General features: G+C 53.4%; 1 protein-coding gene across 1 annotated transcript in view; it reads left to right on the top strand.

The window, feature by feature from the left end:
• LOC144931769 (visinin-like protein 1) overlaps positions 1-25,684 on the top strand; it is a 32,251-nt gene extending 6,567 nt beyond the window's left edge. The window contains exons 2-6 of the mRNA XM_078856037.1: positions 11,084-11,523; positions 15,514-15,729; positions 17,135-17,328; positions 24,758-24,906; positions 25,656-25,684. Coding sequence (XP_078712163.1) covers positions 11,362-11,523; positions 15,514-15,729; positions 17,135-17,328; positions 24,758-24,906; positions 25,656-25,669 — 735 coding nt within the window. The 5' untranslated portion in view covers positions 11,084-11,361 and the 3' untranslated portion in view covers positions 25,670-25,684. The remainder of the gene's footprint in view (positions 1-11,083; positions 11,524-15,513; positions 15,730-17,134; positions 17,329-24,757; positions 24,907-25,655) is intronic.
• The last annotated feature ends 582 nt before the right edge of the window (positions 25,685-26,266 follow it).

Below are 26,266 nucleotides of genomic sequence, written 5' to 3'. Positions count from 1 at the left end.
GAAGCCTCGCCTGCCAGAGGAGCTCACTGATGGGAATTTCAAGATCTTCAAGCATCTGTGAGCTGTTCACACAATCCTGTCTGGTTAAACCCAGGATTGGATCGTAGACAGGCCAGCTTAAATGTTTCAAACCAGCGCATATGTTCCTCAAACGGCCCCACGTTTCACGAGCATAGATAAAGGGAGGGCATAACCGTGGCCAAGAAGACCTGGAGCTTCGTATTGAGCGATAGGCCAGGTGGCTTCCACACAGCGTTACTGAGCTGATGAAAACATAATGCCGCTCAACTGATTGGGAGTGAGACCTCTTATGACCAAGCGGAGTTGGTCGCAAACAGCCTCCCTTTGCATCTATACCAGACGGAAATTTCGCCAGTACAGCCACGGAAAGCTTATCGAACTACGTGGTCAAAGAAGATGTTAAATAATTTAGGAGCCAGAAGACATCCTTGTCGCACCCCAAGGTGAATAGGGAATGGATCTGACTCCCGGCCATGTAGATTTAACTGGAACTGCCCAACCCATGAAGGTCGTTAACCCAAAGGGCCAGGGACTCAAACGCACGAAGAACAACCAAGAGCCCTGGTCGGATGATGGTATCATAGTTCTTGACTAGGTCAAGAAAGCAGAGATGTAGGTCCTGTTGGAATTCCCTACACCTTTGCTGCAGCAGACAGACAGAGAATATGGCATCCTTGCAGGACCGCCATGTTCAGAAATCACATTGGGGCTCCGCAAGCCTCTCCTCGGGGTGCCTGGCGAGGGGGCGATGCTGAATAATGCTTGCCAGGACCTTTCCCGGCACACTGAGGAGGGATATGCCTCCATAATTGTTGCAATCAGTTTGGTCCCCATTCTTGAAAGGGGCGACAACCAGGTCATCCCTTCAATCTTGCGGAACCCGTCCTGTGGACCAGATGTTTGTAATTATTTAAAAAAAAACCAGACTGTTAACAATTGCCACCCTACCTCAGCAGCTCGCTTGAGTGATCATCTCTTGCCCGATGCTTTACCTGGTCTCAGGCTCAGCACCTCACGTCCTCAACAGATGGCAACATCAACCAGCCACTCACAGGGAGTGACTGACTACTTCCTCCAATATTTGATGCACCACAGCCCCAGCAGAGTCAGCGCCCACCTTTCCCCAAGATGTTGTCTGAACTGAGAGAGTTGCCTTGCCATGATACCGAACAGAAATGCTCAGCAAAACCCGAAAACCTGTTCCTGTGAACCAGAAATTGGTTCTCTTAAATGTTGATAGGTGTGGCAAGTTCGTTCTGGGACGGAATTAAAGAGTGATTTGTGATCACGCACTGCTGAGGCAGTTTCCATCTCCTCGGCAACCCGCGACCACCACTCATCCTTGCAGCGCCGCACGGCTCTCCGAGCGAAAGCTGCGGTAAACCTCCTCATTCTCTGACGTGGGATGTTGTAGATGGTGGGTGTGGGCTCGCCGGTTTATCTCGGCTAGCTGGAAGACCTCCCTCCGTCAGCCAGGGTATCTGCGGAGGTCTGGACCGCGTACCCAATACAGCCATAGCAGCTGCATGATCCACAATCCTGAACCTCAACAATTCCCCTCCCGCGTTAGGAGCGAACGATGCCAGCCCCAGCTGCACGCTACAATTATATGTTCGCATGCGACTTTCATCAGCTAGCCAAGATCAGACTACTGTGGGTTTGAATGGGGTCCTAGATGCCCACAACCGCATTGGAAGAATGGCAGGCGCATCTTACAGATGGTAAGCCGATGGTCAGTGGGCAGAAACAGCATCGTGTTAGGTCCTGGTGTTAAGAACGTGGGTCCGCATCCGTTGTTGCCGTCGCTGTTTCACCCAGCAGATGTCCTTGCTTGGCGTGCATTCAAGATGTTGTGTGGATGATGCGCCGATGCCGGAACGGCGTGCTGATGATTACAAGCTCATGGGCTGCACAGAATTCTTGCAGCCTCCTACCGTCATTACTGAGCTGATCTGGCCTATGACCTCCAATCGCTGCGACTCAGGTGCCACTTTACAGCACATTATAAAGATCCCCCGTAGAGCCCTAAACGACTTTTGGGGCAAGTGATGTTAGCGACCACCTATAAAGTCCGGCACGGTACACGAGGGGGCGGGTGGTTAGAAACACGACCGACCGCCTTTGTCTCCCCAGTGGCGATACACACCCCAACCAGGTACCCAATTGAGGCTGAATCGATCTAGGGGAGGCACAGGACCGGTTCAGATAATTCTCACCGGTGTTGGCGTCCGTGAGCGGGAATCGAACTCGCGTGGCCGGGTTCGTAGCGCAGCGTAGCGCTAACCACGACGCCACCGCTCCACGCACACACACGTACGCAGGCACACGTACGCGTACATTATCGCGTGCCGTGAGTGGCGGATCGAGGCGATTATTGACGGAATTAATCCCATGCAGTAAAAATTTATCTCACACAGAAAGCAGAGCCGAGATAAAAGGGGGATAGGGGCCGAGGGGGTGGGGGGGGGGGACCCTGAGAGGTCATGGCACAGGCGTCACCCGCCGTTGTGCGGAGGTGGACGGAGAGTGGAGACAGCGGCGTGCCTTATACAGCTCTGCATTCGATCCAGCTCTGTATTACATTAGGTCCACCATTGCATTAGATCCAGCAATGCATTAGATCCAGCAATACATCAGATCCACCATTGCATTGGATTCGATCCAGCAGTACAGTGCATTAGATTCAACAATGCATTGCATTAGATTCAACAATGCATTGCATCAGATTCAGCATTGCATTGCATTAGATCCAGCTCTACATTACATTAGATCCAGCATTGCATTGCAACTCTCATTACAATTAGCATTACATTGCAGTTAGCATTGCAGCTAGCTTTAGATTGCAACCAGCAATGTAACTCGATTTAAATTGCAGCCAGCATTGCATTGCAGCTCGCATTGCAATTAACATTGCATTGCAACCGGAATTACAACCAGTTTTGCATTGCAACGCGCATTGCAACTAGCATTGTATTGCAGCTTGCATGGCAACTAGCATTGTATTGCACCCAGCATTTGCAACCAGTTTTGCATTGCACTTCGCATTGCAACAAGCATTACCATTAGCATTGCATTGCAACTAGCATTGCAACCAGCATTACAAATATCATTGCATTGCAAATAGATCCAGCATTGCATTGACTCCACTGGCCAATCAGAGTGGTCGCTGTCGTTGCTCCAGCGCCACTAATTCACGTGACACACGATGCGCGCCCCCAATTGGTCGAATTCCAATGACCCGCCAAACGCAGGACCAATGGTGAGTGGCATGCGCCACGCTGGCTGCGAGATGTTAACTCGCTCGCCTGGTACGCAGGGGCTCGTGGGTTCGATCCCGACCCAGACGCCTGCTGCTGCTGTATATTTGGAGTTTGCGTGTCTCTCTCCCCGTGGTCGCGTGGATTTTTATGCGGGTTCTCCGGGGTTTTCCACTACATTTACAATTAATATCACGCGTTTAGAATATTTGGCGCAATAAATGTACACTTAATAAGTCACTTAATTGAGCTATCATTTGTGGCCAGGTCGCTTCTGAAAAAGAGCAACATATCTCAGTAGGCCTTACCTGGTAAAATTTAATAAAATTAGATGACTTTTTTTAGAGTGGTAAGCGGTGTCAGGTGAGTGTTTAGCGAACGTCAGATAACCATAACAGGAGTACCACGTGACCCCGTGTGTGGGACGGGCTGCCCTCTGGTGTAGAATTACAGCTATAATCTGGAGCTATACTCACCATACACTCACCACTTACCAGCCGCTCACCTGACACCACGTACCAGCCACTCACCTCACAATCAACCGGACGCTCACTATTCACCCATCACTCGTATGACACTCACCAAATGTTCACCACACCATGCGTGCGTGCGTGCGCACGCGCGCAGGTTTGGTTATCTCCGCTGCTCCTCACTCGTCGAGGGCTCTGCGACTCGCGCGGTCGGCCTCAATTCCGTTGGTTGCAACGGAATTGGTGCCAAACATCCAAATAGAGGACCGCAGAGCTTGGGAAATTGTTGCTCAGCATCGGTTCGGGCTGCCTTCACCGCTCGTTTGTGGTCTCCCCCGAGAGAGGAAGATTTTGCCCGCGTCCAAAACACCAGCGGTCTGAGAGGGTAAATTCCATAAATGTAACGGGTTCCTCATTAAAACATTTCAAATAAAACGCCCAATCTAACAGCACACTCATGACAAAAAATACAATAGTTATTGGACTCAAAGTGTGGTTTTCCTGGAATACATAAAGGAATTCATATTATTGGACGTGGCTGGCAGCCCTCGCCTCCTCTGACCGTCCGTCCATTCAGCCAGCCAGCAAAACTTGTACATATAAAATATATATAATGGTATGGTTACACTATATATAATTAGAAACATTCATTGGTAGTCAATCGGTTACTTAATCCTTTGATTAATGAAGTGCCGACACGAATCGTGATTCATTTCGCAAGCAAACTTTGGGCGAGATCTCCGCGTGAGTAGCAAATGCAACGGCTGTGTTGTCGACCCTCCTCCACCCGACGCAGCAGCCAATACAAAAAATACACACAAAGTTGTCGCTCCATGAGATGAACCAAAAAGCTGGCGATGTATTACCGGAGAACGATCCACACGAATTTGACGATGTCCGACGTTTCAATGGTTAGTTACCACCACCACCAGCAGCAGCAGCATCAGGCGATAAGTCAGAGGTGTGAGGGTCTCTCCCAGTCGTGGAGGCCCGGTCACCACCCAGATCCTCATCTGTGTGGCGGTGGTGGGTGGGTGGCATATTGACAACAGCACACCTCCCTATTTAAGGCCCAATATTGTAGGAGAAACGTTCGACCAACGTTATCGGGCAGCGATGCTGCAGCAGTAACAGATTGGCGCGTGTGTTCATCACGTGGCAACTTTATGTGAATTGGCTTTGTCGGGTGGCGGAGGGGTACACGACGCAACATTGGCATCCTACTCCCGCGGCGATCTGAGCCGCAGGATTTTGTAATAAATCATTCCACAGGGCTGAACCGAAACATCCGTCTCTGTAGCGTATGTTATGTACGTTTTGCATAATGTATGTAGCAGTTAATAATCAGCAGCTCTTGTCATATTGATCTATCCAGTCTTGCATCGGAGGGAGCCCAATTTGTTGTACAGTGGCGACGTTTCGGGCAACGGGCCTTCTGCACAGCACGTGCGCCGGTTGAGATGATCACTCTTCGTGATCGCCACTGATGTGAGACGTGGCAGTGGAGTCGAACTCAGTCGGAGTGGCTCACAGCGGCAGGGCGCTCAACCGCTCATCCCGAGGTAGCTCATTAGCCGCTTGTTGCAGAAGTTCGCGGTTCTAATCCGGACTGCTGCCCCGGTAAACACTGCGGTGGCATGGCACGAGCTGTAAAATGCGACATCGTGGACGTTACAGATCCCATGACGACATTCGCAAGAGTTGGGCCATTCTGTGCCTGGCGTCACTGTCCAAATATTGTACGACAAAACAAAGACACCACAACTTACTCAATTTGGGTTTTGCATGCGGCGGCAGCAGCAGCGCTACTCATCACTCATTCCTCCTGCGAAAGCTTTGCAGGACGCTCCTGAAAATGAGTCCTGAGACTCCGGGAGGCTTCCTTGGGCACAACAAGCGGATAATAATAATAATAATAGTAGTAGTCGTAGTTACAATGTTGATTGATTCATTAATTAATTCGCGAGCTTATTCCTCTCCCGCGGATGAACGAGATGAGTACGCGCAGGCAGTCAGCCGAAATCTGGTCAGCTGACCGGAGGGGGCGGATGGGTGGTGGGGGGGTGACGCCCAGATGGTCGCCCCCAACCCCCGTTACCCCCCAACCTCCTCATCCCGTAGCGGATTAATCACCCACTCTCACTCCGACATGCTCGCACTGAGCACTCTCTCACTGCCCCTCACTCTCGCAATCTGCCTCTCACTCAATCCCTCCATCCCCCCCCCCCACGAACTCTCTCAATCCTTCCATCAACTCGAAATCCTGCCGTCCGACTCGGAATTACACGACGCACGTGCAACCCACGCGCATCGCGCATTATGGTGATGGCGACGACGATGATGATGATGTTGATGGTGGCGGTGTGTATGATGATGATGGTAGTGGCGGTGTGTATGATGATGATGATGGTGGCGGTGTGTATGATGATGATGATGGTAGTGGCGGTGGTGTGTATGATGATGGAAATGTTGATGGTGGTGGTGTGTATAATGATGGTAATGATGATGGTGGTGGTGTGTATGATGGCTCAGCCTCAAATGAGTACCTGGTGCGGTGTGTTTCACATCACCACTGGGGAGACAAAGGCGGTCGGGCGTGGTCCTGGCCACCCACCTCCTCGTATACCGCGCCGGCCATCATAGGTGCTCGCTAAAAGCACTTGCCCCAACAGCCTGTTAAGGCTACACGGGGGACCTTTGTCTTTGGTGTGTATTATGATTGCAATGTACATGATGATGATGATGATATTATTATCATCTATAATCATGGTCGTGGTGAGCGTGATGATGCTGCTGCTTATGATTGTATAATTGATGATAATAGTTGTGCTGATGGTGATGATTATGCTGTAATATTCATCTTCATGATGATGTTGCTACTGCAGCTCCTGCTGCTGCTGCTCATCCTCGAGTTGCTGATGATTATGATGCTCGTAACATTGTCGTTGCTGCTGATGATGATGGTAGTGTTTATGGTGATGATGATGGCGGTGATGATGGTGGTGGTGCTGATGATGATGATAATGGTAGTGTTTCTTTGATGACGGTGGTGGTGCCGATGATGATGGTAGTGTTTATGGTGATGATGATGGCGGTGATGATGATAGTGTTTATGGTGATGATGCTGGTGGTGATGGTCGTGTATATGGTGATGATGATGGTAGTGCATATGGTGATGATGGCGGTGGTGGTGATGGTAGTGTTTATGGTGATGATGATTGTAGTGGTGATGGTAGTGTTTATGGTGATGATGGTGGTGGTGATGGTCGTGTATATGGTGATGATGATGGTAGTGCATATGGTGATGATGGCGGTGGTGGTGATGGTAGTGTTTATGGTGATGATGATTGTAGTGGTGATGGTAGTGTTTATGGTGATGATGATGGTGGTGATGGTAGTGTTTATGGTGCTTATGATGATGATGATGAGTGGGGTGGGGGGCCCTCCCCCCTCCCCTTGGACAGTGATATTCATCTCCAGACACCAGAGCGATGCGCTCATTTAACCCTCACCACGCACACAGCAAACAAAGACAAAGATGCCCCGTATAGGGTCAACAGACTGTCGGGGCAAGTGCTGCTATTAGCGAGCAGCACCTATGAAGACCAACACGATACACGACACTGTGGCGCGGCTGTCACCACTCCCGACCGCCTTTGTCTCCCCCGGTCGTGATACACCGCGCCAGGCATTCGTCATTTGAGGCTGAATCGACATAGGAGAGCCACACGACCGGTTCCGATAATCGTCACTGATTGTTGGCCGTGAGCGCGAATCGAACTGGGTTCGATGAGGGTTCATCGCGCAGTGCGCTAACCACTACTCCCACCGCTCCACATAGTATAGACAAATCCCCCGGATAGCTTTAACTGAATTTTGGGGCAAGTGCTGTTAGCGAGTAGCGCCTATGAGGGCCGGCACGGCACACGAGGGGGTGGGTGGCCAGCACCACGTCCGACCGCCTTTGTCTCCCCATTGGCGATGCTTTACACACCGCACCAGGTACTCATTTGAGGCTGAGTCGACCTAGGAGTGACCCAGGACCGGTTCAGATAATTATCGGCACTGGCATTGACCGTGAGCGGAGGAGGATACGCGCATATACAGAATACACGTGCAGTACACACTCACAACAGTACACACTCACAACAGTACACACTCACAACAATACACACAATAGTACACAATCACAACAGTACACAATCACAACAGTACACAATCACAACAATACACACAATAGTACACAATCACAACAGTACACAATCACAACAGTACACAATCACAACAATACACACAACAGTACACAATCACAACAGTACACAATCACAACAGTACACACTCACAACAGTACACAATCACAACAATACACACAATAGTACACAATCACAACAGTACACACTCACAACAGTACACAATCACAACAATACACACAACAGTACACACTCACAACAGTACACACTCACAACAGTACACACGACTGTTTGAACCAAACGGTCCCTTGGGTCTTGCCTAGGTCGACTCAGCCTAAAATCAGTACCCGTTTGCGGTGGCAAATATAAACACTGGAGAGACAAAGGCGGCCGGGCATGGTGCTTGCCACACCAACAACTCCCCGTCGTGCCGTCGTTATTAGCCTTCATACGTGGTGCTCGCTAACAGCACTTGCCCCAATATCCTGACGAGGCTATGCGGGTGGTCTTTGTCAGTGGGTGTCTGTGGGCGATCTCTGCGTCTGCGAAGGCGATAGAGTCGGGGAGGTGGGGGCAGGTCTTTGTCTGTGTGTGTGTCTGTGTGTGTGTGTCTGTGTGTGTGTGTCTGTGTGTGTGTCTGTGTGTCTTTGTCTGTGTCTTTGTCTGTGTGTGTGTCTGTGTGTCTGTGTGTGTATCTTTGTCTGTGTGTGTGTGTCTTTGTCTGTGTGTGTGTCTGTGTGTGTGTCTTTGTCTGTGTGTGTGTGTGTCTTTGTCTGTGTGTGTGTCTCTACACCTCGTCACGCTGTCACAGTGCGCAGTCTCGGAATGACGGGCGCAGAAGCAGCAGCAGACTCCACTAATTAGACAATGGGGGGGGAAGGGGGAAACCCCCCCTCCCCCCCCACACTTCCATATCCCCTCCCCTCTCCCTCCTTGCCCCTCCCCTCTAACCCCCACCCAGCCCCTCCCCTCCACCCCACCCAGTCCCCAACCCCTCCCCCCAACCCCTCCCCCCATCCCCTCCATCCCCTCCCCTCTCCCTCACCCAGCCCCTCCCCTCTCTCCCCCACGACCCATTCCCCTCTTCCCTTCTCCCCCGATGCCACGACCCCCTCCCCCAACACATCCCCCATCCACCACAGCCCCTCCCCTCGGCCCCTCCCCTCTCCCCCCGGCCCCTCCCCCCCCCGCTCGTCCTCTGACGCGAGACGAAGCTGAATGAGATGGCGAGCGGGTGGTGGTGGTGAGGAGGAGGCGGGGAGACTGCGCTAGGCGGAGCGAGGTGGTGAGGAGGGGGGCTTGGTGAGGAGGGGAGAGTGTAAGGAGGGTGCCGTGAGTGAGGTGAGCGTGGTGAGCGTGGTGAGCGAGGTGAAAGCGAGGCGAGTGTTGCTGAATGAGCGTGGTGAGGTGTGTGTGGTGAGGTGACAGTGGTGAGGTGAGTGTGAGTGGTGGTACGCTCGCTATATTAACGTCAACCGCACTGCAGTTAACCAGGCACGACATTAACGTCAATTATAACGCGAACACGGATCATTATCGCGGGGCTGAAGGATGGTGAGGATGGTGAGGATGGTGAGGATGGTGAGGATGGTGAGTAGACGGGAGGGTGTGCTGTTGTCAACATCGCGCCCTCCTCGCTCCACTCTCTGCGTGGTGAGGCGAGGGAGGAGGAGGGAGAGGAGGCGGCGTGATGATGATGATGATGAGGGAGGGAAACACGAGGAGGATGAGAGATAAAGAGGTGGGAGGTGAAGGAGGGAGCTCTGAGGGTGATGAGGAGACCCGAAGAGGTGGAAAGAGGAAGCGTGAGGAGGAGGAGGTGTAGGGGGAGGAAAGAGGTGATGGCGAACGCTCCCACCACCTCGCATCGATTCAATCACAGACGGCAAAATAAATAAATAAATAACGCGGCGGTGGAAACAAAAAATCTGCGCGAGTCTCGAGGGGAGGGGCGGGGGGAGGAGAGGAGGGAGGGGCGGGGGGAGGAGAGGGGGGAGGAGAGGGGGGAGGGGGGGTACCCGGCTTCCAGACGACCGCAACCCGGGCACGAACCCATGCCCTCGAGTTTCCGTGTACCAATGTCTCCCTAGCCAGACCTCCCGTGTCTTCTTGTCCCCATGTCTCTCTCTCCCCGTGTCTCTCTGTCCCCATGTCTCTCTCTCCCCGTGTCTCTCTCTCCCCGTGTCTCTCTCTCCCCGTGTCTCTCCCTCCCCGTGTCTCTCTGTCCCCGTGTCTCTCTCTCCCCGTGTCTCTCTCTCCCCGTGTCTCTCTCTCCCCGTGTCTCTCTCTCCCCGTGTCTCTCTGTCCCCGTGTCTCTCTCTCCCCGTGTCTCTCTGTCCCCGTGTCTCTCTGTCTCCGTGTCTGTCCCCGTGTCTCTCTCTACCCGTGTCTCTCTCTCCCCGTGTCTCTCTGTCTCCGTGTCTGTCCCCGTGTCTCTCTGTCCCCGTGTCTCTCTCTCCCCCCGTGTCTCTCTCTCTCCCCGTGTCTCTCTCTCCCCGTGTCTCTCTGTCTCCGTGTCTCTCCCCGTGTCTCCCTCTCCCCGTGTCTCTCTGTCCCCATGTCATAATGTATTCGTGTCTCTCTTCCCCCGTGTCTCTATCCCCGTGTCTCTCTGTCCCCACCATGCATCTTTGTCTCGGTGTCTCTCTGTCCCCGTGTCTCTCTCTCCCCGTGTCTCTCTCTCCCCGTGTCTCTCTGTCTCCGTGTCTGTCCCCGTGTCTCCCTCTCCCCGTGTCTCTCTGTCCCCATGTCATAATGTATTCGTGTATCTCTTCCCCCGTGTCTCTCTATCCCCGTATCTCTCTGTCCCCACCATGCATCTTTGTCTCGGTGTCTCTCTGTCCCCGTGTCCCGATGTGCCGGCGTCTCTCTTCCCTTGTCCCCCAATCCCCCCCTCCCCTCCCCTCCGAGTTATTTATTTATTTATTGCTGGGATGGGGGGGAGGGGAGGGGGAGTCGCCCTCTCAAGGTCCCACGGCCGCGAGTCGTGGAGACGTTGGGGGTTGTTTTTTATGCTGAGCAGACCTTGAGGAGGGCCGAGTGCCAACCTCCCTCTCCATTTCGCTCGTATCGACGTACACGAGCGCAGATTCGTCCTTCCCTCTAACCAGCCCCTCCCCCGCCTCCCCCCCCTGCCCCCACAAAGGGTGTGAGTCATTGGGAAGGAAGCGTCTCGGCGTGAGAAGACATCACACCCTCAGCAACAACAACATCAACAACATCAACACTCATCATCGGCAGCGTCATCATCACTGTCAGCAAGCAGGATATATTTGCAGTCGCAACTGAATCATCAGCATCAAGAATCACGAGATTTAGTCAGAGCGTAGAATACGCAGCGGCATCGTCAACATCATCATCCGCAGCAGCAGCCAGTGGCAATCTTAGCAGCATAATCAACATCATCATAATCAGCAGGCCGCCATGGGCAAGCAGAACAGCAAGCTGGCGCCCGAGGTGCTGGAGGATCTGACGAAGAGCACCGAGTTCAACGAGCACGAGCTGAAGCAGTGGTACAAGGGCTTCCTCAAGGACTGTCCCAGCGGGCGCCTCAACCTCGACGAGTTCCAGCAGCTCTACGTGAAGGTGACGACGGCGAGCGTGGTGACGGCGGTGGCGGTGACGATGACGGTGGTGGCGATGACGGTGGTGGCAGCGGTGACGATGACGGTGGTGGTGATGACGTGACGGTGATGACGGTGGTGGCGGCGATGATAGTGGTGATGGTGATGATGATGACGCTGGTGGTGATGACGTGGCGATGATGACGGTGGTGATGATGATGACGACGGTGGTGATGATGATGGTGGTGATGACGTGACGGTGATGACGGTGGTGGCAGCGATGATAGTGGTGATGGTGATGATGATGACGCTGGTGGTGGTGATGACGGTGGTGGTGATGATGATGATGGTGGTGGTGATGATGATGACGGTGGTGATGATGATGATGACGACGATGATGACGATTATGATGACGGTGGTGGTGATGATGATGACGGTGGTGGTGATGATGATGACGGTGGTGGTGATGATAACGATGGTGGTGATGATGACGATAATGATGACTGTGATGGTTGGTGGTGACGACGATGATTCATTCATTTGTTGTCCTTCCCCCGCACCTCCCGATTAGCGAGGTTGGCTAGAGGTACGGTGCGAAAGAAGTTGAGCATACATCTGCACAATTCATAACCGCATAGTCGGCTAAGGACCCTTCCGCCAAACGAGTGACCTTTTGCCTTGAGCTCATTCATACCTCGATATACGAAGAAATTGTATAGAGTTCAGTAGGTCGACGAATAGAAAAAGAATGTATTCATGGCGTGCATTTATTTATTATTTTACTTTATTTTTCATCTTTGTGTGTAAAATAATGGATGAACATTTTTCGTCTCTCTCCAAAGTTGGTTGTACCGAAACGTCGTGTATCGAATATCCGCATATCGAGGCATTCCTCTGCCATTATTGCACACCTATCAACCCCTTGCCTATCTCATTACAGACCAATTCACGCCTTACTGGTCACCCCGTGCCCTTATAAATCTCACCGTTCATCCTACAAAGTCCCATCACAAGGGAGAAACACAAACAAATAGACAAAACACTTAGGCTTTCGCGACCAATATTGTCCATAATAAAGGTTTATGGGTTGGATCGCGTACGTATAAATGTGTCGTAACCCTCCACCACCCGACACAGCCAGCAAGGTGTGTCACGTGAACAAAATGCGCCATTCTGACTTGAGGCTGCACGTGCACGGTTCATCTCCGAGTCTTGATCACAATCCTTATTTAGACTGGAGGAATCCGATGAGCCATGAAGCTCTTTCTTTCACAGGCGTCAGCATTTCCATCTTGACAGTGTCCAGCGAGCCTTACCTGGTGAACTAAAAAATAGTTTAGATATCAAACCGAAGAGTACTCAGCGCGCTCTCGCTTTACTTTGCGGTTAGTTGGACGTTAAAGACGCCGTGACGTCTTTGCGTGTGCCGGGCTCACGGTCGCCGGGCTCACGGCCAAACATTCGAGAGAGAAGAGAAGTCCCCGACTCTACAAATGACTCGATTGGGATGGCACGCTGCTGCGGCGGCGAGCGCGCTGCGCTACGAACTCTGGCGAGCCGAGTTCGATTCCTGCTCACGGCCACAAACCCTGAAGCGGATTATCTGAACTGGTCTTGGCGCCCCCCGCCCCCCCGACTCGGCCTCAAATGAGTAGCTGGTGCGGCGTGTAAAGATCGCCACTGGGGAGACAAAGGCGGTCGGGCGTGGTGCTGGCCACTCCCTCGTGCGCCGTGCCGGCTACTTACTCACAGCTAGGCCTCGGCAAGGTAAAAGTTAAAATGTAAAAACAACGAGCCTGCCTTTACCCTACCTTTTACCTTACCACAATACAGTCACTCTACCCTACCTTTTACCCTTCATCAGGTAAGGTAAAAGGTGAAAGGTAGAAAGCAACGAGCCTACCTTTACCCTACCTTTTACCCTTACAACATACAAATTACCCGATTACAGGGTAATTACTGGGGTACTACTACACATGAACAAGGTTTATAACGGCACATGCTACAAGGTAGAGCGCTTGATTCATATAGAATACTGTCGATGATTCCAATTTTACACGCTTTCTCTGAACTCACTCTGTCTGTTGTTGTCGTTGTTGTCGTATCCTCAAATCTTGTAACTCAATTTTAACCCACTTCCCAATGTGGTATCGACTGAAAACTTGGTATACTTATGTCATACTGATGACAAAACTACATCCTATCATAAAAATATATATGTTTTAAACATTATTTTTTATATGTTATGTTTCGGCTTGGGTCTAATTGTCCACGGCCCCTTACGTTACTGCAAGCTTCGGGGCCATTCCTGGAGTCGTGGCGTTCTGCCATTACTAGTACATTTCATAAAAGCGTGTTTAAAAAAAAAGTTTATTTAAATATTACCTATTAAATGGAGACCACGGACTGTGCCACGGAGCTTTTAGCGGTAAACAAGGCACCGTATTTTCCGGGTAATACTTTGCGCTACCTTTACCCTACCGGGTAATTCTTCCGAGCTACCTTTACCCTACCCTTTACCTTACCCCTTGGCATGTCGACACCTTTACCCTTTACCTTTACCCTTTTACCAGGTAAAAAGGGTAAATTACCTTACCTTGCTGAAGCCTACTCGCAGCACTTGCCCCAACAGTCTGTTGACAGGAGGCTATACAGGGGGAAGCCTACGTGTTAAACTATACAGGGATCTTTGTTTAACTTTAGAACTCGGAGGAAATCCTTGAAGAACAAGGAGAGAAGACAAAGATCCCCCGTATAGCCTGAACGGACTGTTGGGGCAAGTGCGCTTAGCGAGCACTTAACAAGGCCGGCACGGTACACGAGGGGCCGCCTTTGTCTCCCTCGTGGCGATGTTTACACACCGCACCAGGTACTCATTTGAGGCTGAGTGTAGCTGTTGGCGTGCTAACGGCTCCACTACGACTCGCCACGCTCACCCACACACAAATCCGTTCACTAAACCACCCAACACACTCACCCAGCCAGTCACGCTACAATCGCTACAACTACCATGGTTACTGTTCCCGTGAACTTCCATCATTGATTCCTCCACCCACGTTGAGGACTCGGGTCACACTAACACAAAGATCCCCCGTATAGCCTTCATAGGTTTTGTTTTTGGGCCAAGTGCTGTTAGCGAGCAGCACTTGCCCCTACAGTCTGTTAAGGCTATACGGGGGATCTTTGATCTTTGTGCCCGTGTGTGCGTCAGTGCGTCAGTGCGGAGCGGTGGCGCAGCGGTTAGCGTGCCGCGCTACGAACCTCCGGCCACCCGAATTCACGGCGACCGACAGCAGTGACGAGAATCTGAACCTATCCTGGGCTTCCCCTAGGTCGACTCGGCCTCAAACGAATCGATGATGGGCGGTGTGTTAAACGGCAGCACTGGGGAGAAGGCGGCGGCGGTGCTGCCGTCCACCCACCCCCCTCGTGCGCCACGCTAGCCTTCGTAGGCGCTGCTACTCGCGATCACGATATTTTATTTTGCTATTTTATTTTACTATTTTATTTTTTACCAGGTAGGGCCCACTGAGCTACGTAGCTCTTTTTCAGAAGCGACCTGGCCACAAACGATAGCTCAACGAAGTGGCTCGTCACGTGGACATTCGTAGCAGCCAAAGACTCTGGACGCGTGGAGATGTTGATGAGAAATGTGGAGGGGAAAACCGAAGGACCCGGAGAAAAATCCACGCGACCACGGGGAGAGAGAGAGATGGAAACTCAAAATATACAGCAGCAGGCGTCGGGGTCGTGATTGAATCCACGACCTCCTGCATACCAGGCGAGGTAGTTAACATCTTCTAGCCACCGTGATGATGGTGATGATGAGAGAGAGAGACGCAGACACCAAATATACAGCAGGCGTCGGGATCGAACCCACGACCTCCTGCATACCAGGCGAGGTAGTTAACATCTCCTCGCCACGGCGGCGCCCCCAAACAGTCTTTGCGCCAAACAGTCTGCTGAGGCTAGACGGGGTTTGTGTGTGGGGATCTTTGTCTTTGTCTCACAGTTCTTCCCGTACGGAGACGCGTCCAAGTTCGCCCAGCACGCGTTCCGCACCTTCGACAAGAACGGCGACGGCACCATCGACTTCCGGGAGTTCATCTGCGCCCTGAGCGTCACCTCGCGCGGCAACTTCGAGCAGAAGCTCAACTGGGCCTTCGAGATGTACGACCTGGACGGCGACGGCTACATCTCTCGCCGCGAGATGCTGGAGATCATCGAGGTGATGGGAGGGGGGAGGGGTGGGGGACGCAGTGGGGTGGGGGCGGAGCAGACGCGTTTCGACCACCGCGCTCGCTCTCTGTCTCTCTGTCTCACTCTCTCTGTCTCTCTTTCTGTCTCTGTCTCTGTATGTGTCTCTGTCTCACTCTCTGTCTCACTCTCTCTCTGTCTCACGCACTATCTGTCTGTCTCACTCACTCTCTGTCTCTATTACTGTCTCTCTCCGTCTCACTCTCTCTCTCTGTCTCACTCTCTCTGTCTCTTTCTCTGTGTGTGTCTCTGTATCACTCTCTGTCTCACTCTCTCTCTGTCTCACGCACTATCTGTCTGTCTCACTCACTCTCTGTCTCTCTTACTGTCTCTCTCCGTCTCACTCTCTCTCTCTGTCTCACTCTCTCTGTCTCTGTCTCGGTGGGTGTGTTGTTGTTACGACCTGCAGTGTGGTGACTGAACACACCATCGTCCGTGTCATTCCTCAGCGATTGTGAGCGATGCGATTCGCGCGTGCGACAACGACACTGCTATACACAAACATCAACAGCCGCCATTCGCCACTAAGTGACGGTGACGTCACCACGGCACCTGTGCCAAGCCTGGTGCACGTTGAGGCTACCACGTGAAGTGCCGAAGGCTCGCTGGCAGGTCTCGGGACAGATCCAGTTGCCAAGGGGTGGCTGACTGAGATGACCGGTAGATGCACCAGCTGTATTCCCTACTGTGCCAACTTGCTGCATTTTAGCCACCCGGTGCTCCAGTCATTGTTGCGAGCGTCGCTCCTCTGCCCTCCGTTGTTGCTGGAGGGCGACTGCCTCCAACTGCCCAGCAGCAGCAGCAGCAGCAGTGTCTTTCACGAGCCTCCTCCATAGAGGCCGATCATGACACCGCTGGTACCGGTCGTCGGCAAGTCCACTCATTTCCACATCCAGGGGAACACTGCTATACAAAGACAAAGATCCCCCCGTATAGCCTTAACAGACTGTAGGGGCAAATGCTGTTAGCGAGCACCTATTAAGGCTGGAACGACACACGAGAAGGTGGGTGGCCAACACCACGCCCGGCCGCCATTGTCTCCCCAGTGGCAAATATTTTTACGCACCGCACTGCACCAGCTACTCATTTGAGGCTGAGTGGACTTAGGGGAGGCCCAGCACCGGTGCAGATAATTGTCACTGGTGTTGGCCGTGAGCGGGAATCGGACTCGGGTCACCAGGTTCTGTCGCGCAGCGTAGCGCTCACCGCTACACCAACCCCCCCCCCCCCACGCACAGTAAACGTGTCGGCTTGAACCAGGTCACGCTTAAAAACCAGGACTCTCAAGAATCTTGAATTCTCACCTGCTTGCACGAACCACAAAGTAGGGCTTGCAAACTTAACCCCCCCCCCCCCATCCGCCACCCCCCTCCCAGGCCATCTACAAGATGGTGGGCACGGTGATCATGATGAAGATGAACGAGGATGGCCTCACCCCCGAGCAGCGCGTCGATGCCATCTTCAGCAAGATGGATAAGAACAACGACGACCTCATCTCGCTCGCCGAGTTCACCGAGGCGGCCAAGAGCGACCCCTCCATCGTGCTGCTGCTGCAGTGCGACGTGCAGAAGTAGGCGGCGGCGGTGGTGGCGGCGGTGGCGGCGGCGGTGGTGGCATTGGTGGTGGCGGTGGTGGCGGTGGTGGCGGTGGTGGCGGTGGTGGCGGTGGTGGTGGCAGCGGTGGTGGTGGCGGTGGCGGCCTGCCGAGATGCCGCCGTCGAACGCAAGCGATGCACGCGGCGGCCCTGCCACGGCGTCGAGTGCACGCGCGCGTTCACGCACACGCCTGTGTGCGTGTGCGTGTGTGTGCAGGCGCGTGTGTGTACACGCGCGTGCACGCCACAGCCCTGCCACGGCACTGAGCGCAGGCGTGCGTACGCTCGCGTGCATGCACGTGCGTGCGTGTAACCTGTACATGCGTACACGTGTAGTGTGTCTGTATGTATGTTGAATTTCTTTCGAACCGTACGTAGCCAACCGTGCTCATCGGAGGTGCGTGTGTACACGTGTACAGTGTACCTGTACACGTGTACAGTGTACCTCTCTATAGTGTACCTGTAGATGTGTGTAAACCTGTGTAGTGTACCCCTGTGCACATGTGTACACTTGTACACAGCACACGTTTACACCTGTGTAGTGTACGGGTACACACGCGTGTGCATCTGTGTAATGGAGCTGTACACGTGTGTATACCTGGACCTGTGTACCTGTGCATGTTTACACCTGCGTACCTGTACACGTGTATATCTGTGTAGTGTACCTGTATGCCTGTACACCTGTGTGCACATACACGTGTACACCTGTGTGCTTATACACGTGTACACCTGTGTGTCCATACACGTGTACACCTGTGTGCTTGTACACGTGTACACCTGTGTGTCCATACACGTGTACACCTGTGTGCTTGTACACGTGTACACCTGTGTGTCCATACACGTGTACACCTGTGTGCGTGTACACCCACCTGTACGCGCATGATTCCCCGTCCCCTTTTGCCCAATTCCAACCTCCCCCTCCCTCCCTCCCATCCCTCCAAAATGCGCACCTGCCACTGCACGCATTCCTCACCAGGTGAACTGCCCTCACCAGGTGAGACGAGGGTGATGGGCCGTTTACACTTAAAAAGCAACTCCTTTGGAGTCGCATTTTGCACAAAAGGTTAAACTTCTATGTATGTATATACAGAGACAAAAACAGCCGCACACAAAGACACCCTCTCGTACAGCCTTCAACACACTGTTGGGGTGGGTGGCCAGCACCACGCCGAGCCGCCTTTGTCTCCCCCAGTGGCGATGTTTTACACCCCGCACCAGGTACTCATTTGAGGCTGAGTTGACGGTGTTGGCCGTGAGCGGGAAGTGAACTCTGGTCGCACACATACATCACACACACACGTACACACACACACACGCACTAACACACACACACACTAACACATACACACACGCGCACTAACACACACGCACTGACACACACACGCACTAACACATACACACACGCACTAACAGATACACACGCACTAACACACACACGCACGCACTAACACATACACACACACGCACTAACACACGCACTAACAGATACACACGCACTAACACACACACACGCACTAACACATACACACACTAACACACACACGCACGTACTAACACACACACTAACACATACACACACGCGCACTAACACACACGCACTGACACACACACGCACTAACACATACACACACGCACTAACAGATACACACGCACTAACCACACACACGCACTAACACATACACCCACACGCACTAACACATACACAAAGATAAAGATCCCCCGTATAGCCTTAACAGACTGTAGGGGCAAGTGCTGTTAGCGAGCACCTATGAAGGCCGGAACGGTACACGAGGGGGTGGGTGGCCAGCACCACGCCCGACCGCCTTTGTATCCCCAGTGGCGATGTTTACACGCCGCACCAGGTACTCATTTAAGGCTGAGTCGACCTAGGGGAGGTCCAGAACCGGTTCAGATAATCGTCACTGGTGTTTGCCGTGAGCGGGAACACATACACACACACACTAACACATACACGCAATAACAGATACACACACACTAACACATACACACACACTAACACATACACACACACGCACTAACACACACACGCACTAACACATACACACACGCACTAACAGATACACACGCACTAACACACACACGCACGCACTAACACATACACACACACGCACTAACAGATACACACGCACTAACACACACACACGCACTAACACATACACTAACACACACGCACTAACACATACACACACACGCACGTACACACAGCGACAAGGAACCTTGGTAGAAGCCCCATCTCCCCGGTTTACCCCTGCCCTGCCCCTACCCTACCCCTACCCCTACCCCTGCCCCTACCCTGCCCCTACCTCTACCCCTGCCCCTACCCTGCCCCTACCTCTACCCCTGCCCCTACCCTACCCCTACCTCTACCCCTGCCCCTACCCTGCCCCTACCTCTACCCCTGCCCCTACCCTGCCCCTACCTCTACCCCTGCCCCTACCCTGCCCCTACCTCTACCCCTGCCCCTGCCCTGCCCCTACCCTGCCCCGCCCCTACCCTGCCCTGCCTCTACCCCTATGGTTGGCCCCCGTGTTCCCACTGCTCCCCTTTCATCCCCGTGACCCCCTCGCCCCCCCCCCCAAGAGCCCCCCACCCCGTTTAACCCTCCTGCCCCCGCCCCGTAAACCCCCCCACCCACCCCGTGCCCCCCCCCCCCACCTGCCCCGTGCCCCCAGAAGCGTTGCCACGTGTTGTGCATGCGTGCCACGCGCACACTGTTTGTGTAACTGCCAAGTGATCGACTCATTTCTTTATGTCCCATATCTCGACGTAATGATTACGATTATGATTACGATTATTATTATGATTACTTTTTGAGTCGTGTTTTCTATCGTGGCGATATCGTAGCGCTGTACAAAACGTACGAAGAAGGCGTTTGGTGGTGGTGGCGGTGTTGGTGACTGCGTCGTGCTACTGATCGTTCTCCTCGGAGTGGCCCCTCTCTCTCTCTTCCTCTAGCAGGCGGACAATGCCCGTCTCTCCCCGTCTCTCCCCGTCTCTCTCCCCGTCTCTCCCTGGCTCTCTCCCCGTCTCTCAGAGTCTCCCTGGCTCTCGCTTCTCTGGATCTCTTCCTGGCTCTCAAATCTGTGTGACTCTCTCCCTCCAGCTCCATTGGCTCTCTCCATACTCTCAAGAATTGTCCGGGACTCCTTGTCCTGACTTTCCAACTCTCTAGGTAATTCCTGCCTCTTGGACTCCACAATTCTCACGACTCTCTCATCTCGCAGTCTCTGTGCTCTCTTCTCTCCGTCCCCTGACAACGAATTTGTCTCTTCCCCTCTGCGACCGCTTCCCCTTTCGGTTCTCCTCGCCTCTCCCCTCCACCACCTCCCTCCCTCTCTCCCCTCTGTCGCGAACACGTTCAACGCAACGCAAGCGTCTCCAGCAACGCTTACGAAGCCGGCAACTTTCACCGCCGGCAGCTGTCACTGGCAATGCTTTTATTGCCGCAGCATTTCAACCGTTGCAAACAAAAAATGCCATTGCCCAAAATGGGTACAAATCCAAATCACAGCGGCCCTGAGTGGGATACGTGGAGCGGCAGCCAGAGAGAGAGAGAAGAGAGGGGAGCAGAGACTCCGGCCTGGGCTCGAGGTGACAGCTTCAGGTGATGGCGTGGTGCTTGGTGTGTGGAGGTATGACGGCATGCTGCGATTGTGTGATGGTGTGATGGCGTGATGTGACGCTATGGTATAATGTGATGGCGCGGTGCAATGGTGGGATGGGCCGTCACATGATGGGCATCTTGAGCCAGTCTCGAGACCCAACATTTGCTGGGATGACCACACACACACACACTGACACACACACTGACACACACACACAGACACACACACACGCTGACACACACGCTGACACACACACTGACACACATACTGACACACAAACACACTGACACACCCTGACGCTGAAACACACACTGAGATACACACACACTGACACACACACAGACACACACACACGCTGACACACACGCTGACACACACACTGACACACACTGACACACACGCTGACACACACGCTGACACACACACACACTGACACACACACTGACACTGACACACACGCTGAGACACACACAGACACACACGCTGACACACACACTGACACACGCTGACACACACGCTGACACACACACTGACACACTGACACACACACTGACACACACACTGACACACACGCTGACACACACGCTGACACACACACACACTGACACACACACTGACACACACGCTGACACACACGCTGACACACACACACACTGACACACACACTGACACACACACTGACACACACACTGACACTGACACACACACTGACACTGACACGCACGCTGAGACACACACAGACACACACACGCTGACGCACACACTGACACACACGCTGACACACACGCTGACACACACACACTGACACACACACTGACACACACACTGACACACACACTGACACACACACAGACACTGACACACACACTGACACTGACACGCACGCTGAGACACACACAGACACACACACTGACACACACACTGACACACACACACACTGACACACACACTGACACACACACTGACACACACACTGACACACACACTGACACACACACAGACACTGACACACACACTGACACTGACACGCACGCTGAGACACACACAGACACACACACACTGACGCACACACTGACCGCTGTGAATGGCCGGAGCAGGAGAATTGAGTCTCAGACTCAATCGATTTGCCAGCCACCTTCAGTTGCCATTCGCTCTCAGTGAAAAGGCGTTGCCGCCATGGGGTGACAGATGCCGCTATGGGTTGCCATAACATTTCCCGAAGCCAGGAGGAGAGGAGAGACAGGAAGCAGAGTGGAGAGTATTGACTTTGTATTCTGTCCAATTCCAGTTCAGAAGAATGTCAGAATCAGAATATGTATTGACAATGGAGGAATCCGATGAGCTTTCAAGATGTTTCCCACAGATCCAGTCGGGGCACGGGGTAAGGACGTTGCAACAAAATGCGTTGATGCGCCAGTCCCAAAAGCAGCGATGAGCGGAGGCTGGACACTGCTGATGACATCTGTAAAGGTGAAGTGACATGAGCTAACTGCCCCATAGAGCCCCCCCCGCCCCCACACATCATGTGTGAGTGGGGGAGGGAGCGTGGTAGGTGGCTCCCAGGTGTCCTCTCACGGTGATTGCCCCGTGAGATTCCTTGAGTTGAGCTCACAGGTTGAAGTGGCTAGGTGGCTTCACACACTGGTGGTGAACTGCGGCAGGTAAACTGGTACAGGATCACAAATTACGTGAGAGGCAGAGAGAGAGAGAGCGGAGGGGATGGAGGAGGGTGGAGAGAGAGCGACGAGGTGAGCGAGTGAGAAGTCGAGATGCAAGGCAGAGGAGAGCGTTGGTGGGAGGGAGAGAGGACCGCGAGATGGGGGGGGGCAGACGATGGGGAGCGAAATGGAGAGAAGGCGGAAGTTGGTGAGGGTGAGAAGAGAGGAAGAGGGGTGAGGAAGAGAGGGATGAGTGATGAACAGGGTGGGGAGAGAGAGACAGCGAAGAGAGTGAAGAGAGGGAGAGCCAGGAGAGAGCCGAGAGATGGATGGAGACGCCGGGATGAGAGAGGAGGAGGATGGGGGAGCTCGGGAGGGAGTCGCGATTTTTGCGTCGCGATGAGGCTCCACCAACAGCAGCACCACCACGACCACCACCACCACCACGCCAGCTTCACCGTCGCAGTTGCCTCCGTAGCCGCTCTTGATGGATCTGGTCTCTTGGAGCAACGCGCGCGGAGAGATCGGCTTGGCGCTTGTGGTGACGGAGGTGATGGTGGTGGTGATGGTGGTGGTGATGATGATGGTGATGATGGTGATGATGGTGATGATGATGGGTCGCGCCCGTTTGCATGAACGCGCGACGGGAAAAAAAAACTGTTCCGTGCTCGTGTCACGTGTGAGTGGCATGCTCGTGATAAATAACCTCGTGTGACCTGACCTTGACCCCGCTGGACCTGACCCCCCGGGAAACCCGTTCACCCCCCCCCCGGGTCTTACCTGATGGGGACCCGACCTGACGTGACCCTGACCCTGGGCAGAGTTGATAACTGACCTGAATTGACCTGACCCTGACCTCGAGTTGACCTGACCCTGACCCCCCCGCCCCCTCCCTACGCGCGAACTTTCCGCTCGGCGACTGTCGGCGCGTACGGCTCCCGCGGGTCGCGCTGTTGTGTCTGAATAAAATAACACCCAGATGGCACCCAGGGTGAGCCTCCGTGCTTGCGTCTCTGTGTCTGTGGGGAGGTGTGGTGTGGGCGCCACGGTGGCGAGGTGTTAACTACCTCGCCTGGTGTACAAGAGGTCGTGGGTTCCAGCACGACCCTGACGCCTGCTGCTGCTGTATATTTGGAGTTTGGGTGCCTCTCTGCCCGTGGTCGCGTGGATTTTTCTCCGGGTCCTCCGGGTTTTCCCTCCACATCGAGACTCAACATCACGCGTTTACAGTATTTGGCTGCAATAAATGTCCACGTGATAAGCCACTTGGTTGAGCTATCATGTGTGGCCAGGTCGCTTCTGAAAAAGAGCTACATGGCTCAGTGGGCCTTACCTGGTAAATATCGCCACGGGGAAGACAAAGGCGGCCGGGCGTGGTGCTGGCCACCCACTCCCTCGTGTGCCGTGCCGGCCTTCATAGGTGCTGCTCGCTACTCACAGCTCTTGCCCCAACAGTCGTGTGAAGGATGCATGTGCGAGTGGGTGAGTGGCTGGTGGATGTTGCCATGTGGCGAGGGGGGGCGAAGGGCGACTCAGAGCTTGGGTCCAGGTGAAGGCTGGGCACGGATGAACCCCCCCACTCCCGCCATTGGCACCGTGGGAATTTTTTATGGTGTTTTAAAAACTTTACAATTATAAGCTCGACGTATGTGCGACTTTTTAAAATATTTAAAAAATACTTTCATTTGAATAATTGTAAATGAGTTCACAAATATTTACGTAAGTTGAAAACAAGACTTCATGTACACGCTTAACATGTGTTAATTCATAACTTTAAACTACTGTATATAGTAATTGCCTTGAGAACAGAGGCGTTGGATCTGGCCGCACGTGACCTTTGACATCACATTTGGGGCAGGGCAGCCAATCCAAGTGGGCATGAGTCACGTGGCCGGAGGGTGTGTCGAGTCACGTGACACAGGACAATAAAATGAGCAGACAATAGTTCATCCTCATGGCAGCGCTCTCCCTCCATTGTTATACCCCTCCCAGCAGCCGCGCGGGCCCCTCCCCTTCTGCCTCCCTCTCATCTCATTTCAGCAGCGTGGCATCATTGTTTGCGCCTTCAGTGTCGTTGTCCTTCCCACCGCACCTCTCGATCCGCACGGTTGGCTCCGCAAGGAGTTCGACGGACGTACACGGAACGAGGCGGACGCTCTCTCGCCTCTGGGCCTGGATTTTCGACCCACGGTGGAGTGAGATCTCGCCAGCAAGCGGCGAAGTTGAAGTTTGTGGCCCAACCGGTGCTGGAGAACTGCCGGGTCCTACAGGCAAGTGACCTAGTATCGTAATCCACAACCTCAAAATAAATCATGAGCGTCATGCAAAATCATACGGGTATTTGTTGTTGTGATATAAGAGAAAGATGTTCTGGCTGGTGGTGGGACAGACGGACGGATGATCACGTCCGCTCGTGTAATTGCGTCATGGATTTAAATCATAATTCTGCTGCTGGAAATGTCCACGCGACAAGCCGCTTTGTTGAGCTGTCATTTGTGGCCAGGCTCTCTCCTCGGAAAAAAGAGTTACCACCTCGGTGGGATTTCCACATCTCGCACCCACTCCACACTGCTTCACCACGGCCACTACCATCAAAAGCCACCACCGCCCGAATGTATTCCGTTACTGAAACATCGCCGCGAGGCTCGCCGAGTCTCGGCTGTTGTCGCCGTGTTGCTTGCGTCTACGACGGGTCGGCAAACCAACAACAACACGAAGAGACATTTTTTTTGTTTTCGAATTCGGGTGATTAAAAAAATCCCAACATTTCAAGAGCCGCAATGCACTCTGTGTGTGTGTGGTGAACACGAGGCTGCAGCGGCCTTAAATAAAGAGTGAATGAGGTCACGAAGCTTTCAGAGGCACCGCACGAGGCTTCGGAGCCGCAGGTTGCCGACTGCTTCCATGGTGAACTGGACTTCCATGGTGAACTGGACTTCCATGGTGAACTGGACTTCCATGGTGAATTGGACTTCCATGGCCCATGGTTAACTGGACTTCCATGGCCCATGGTGAACAGGACTTCCATGGTGAACTGGACTTCCATGGTGAACTGGACTTCCATGGCCCATGGTGAACTGGACTTCCATGGTGAACCGAACTTCCATGGTGATTTGGACTTCCATGGTGAACTGGACTTCCATGGTCAGGGGTCAGCAACCAACAATTGTTTTTTATCGAATCCGGTAAGAAAAAAAAAACCTCAATATTTCAAGAGCCGCAACGCAGTCCTTAAAAAGCCGTATGTATCACCTTCACGTGGAAATGTATAGCAGTAGCCAAATACTGTCAATGTGTAGATGTTGGTTTCTGAATGTGGAGGGAAAAACCGGAGCACCCGGAGAGAAAAATCCACGTGACCACGGGGAGAGAGACATGCAAACTCCAACTATACAGCAGGCGTCAGGGTCGGGATCCAACCCAGGACCTCCTGCATACCAGGCGAGGTGGTTAACATCTCCGAGCCACCGTGGTGTGATGAGTAACGATGGTGCGATGGTGCGCGATGGACGAACCCGCCACTCGCGGTGTCGCCAACGTCGCGTCAACCAAACCGAGCGGCTCGCAGCGCCCCCCCCCCCCCCCGGGGAAAACGTCCCGCGGAACGAGACACCGCGGAACCGCTTCTGA

This window comes from Lampetra fluviatilis, chromosome 4 (assembly GCF_964198595.1).
Source record: "Lampetra fluviatilis chromosome 4, kcLamFluv1.1, whole genome shotgun sequence".
NCBI classification, from domain to species: Eukaryota; Metazoa; Chordata; class Hyperoartia; order Petromyzontiformes; family Petromyzontidae; genus Lampetra; species Lampetra fluviatilis.
Note: the sequence above shows the minus strand (reverse complement) of the source record. Positions and strands in the feature narration are given on the sequence as shown.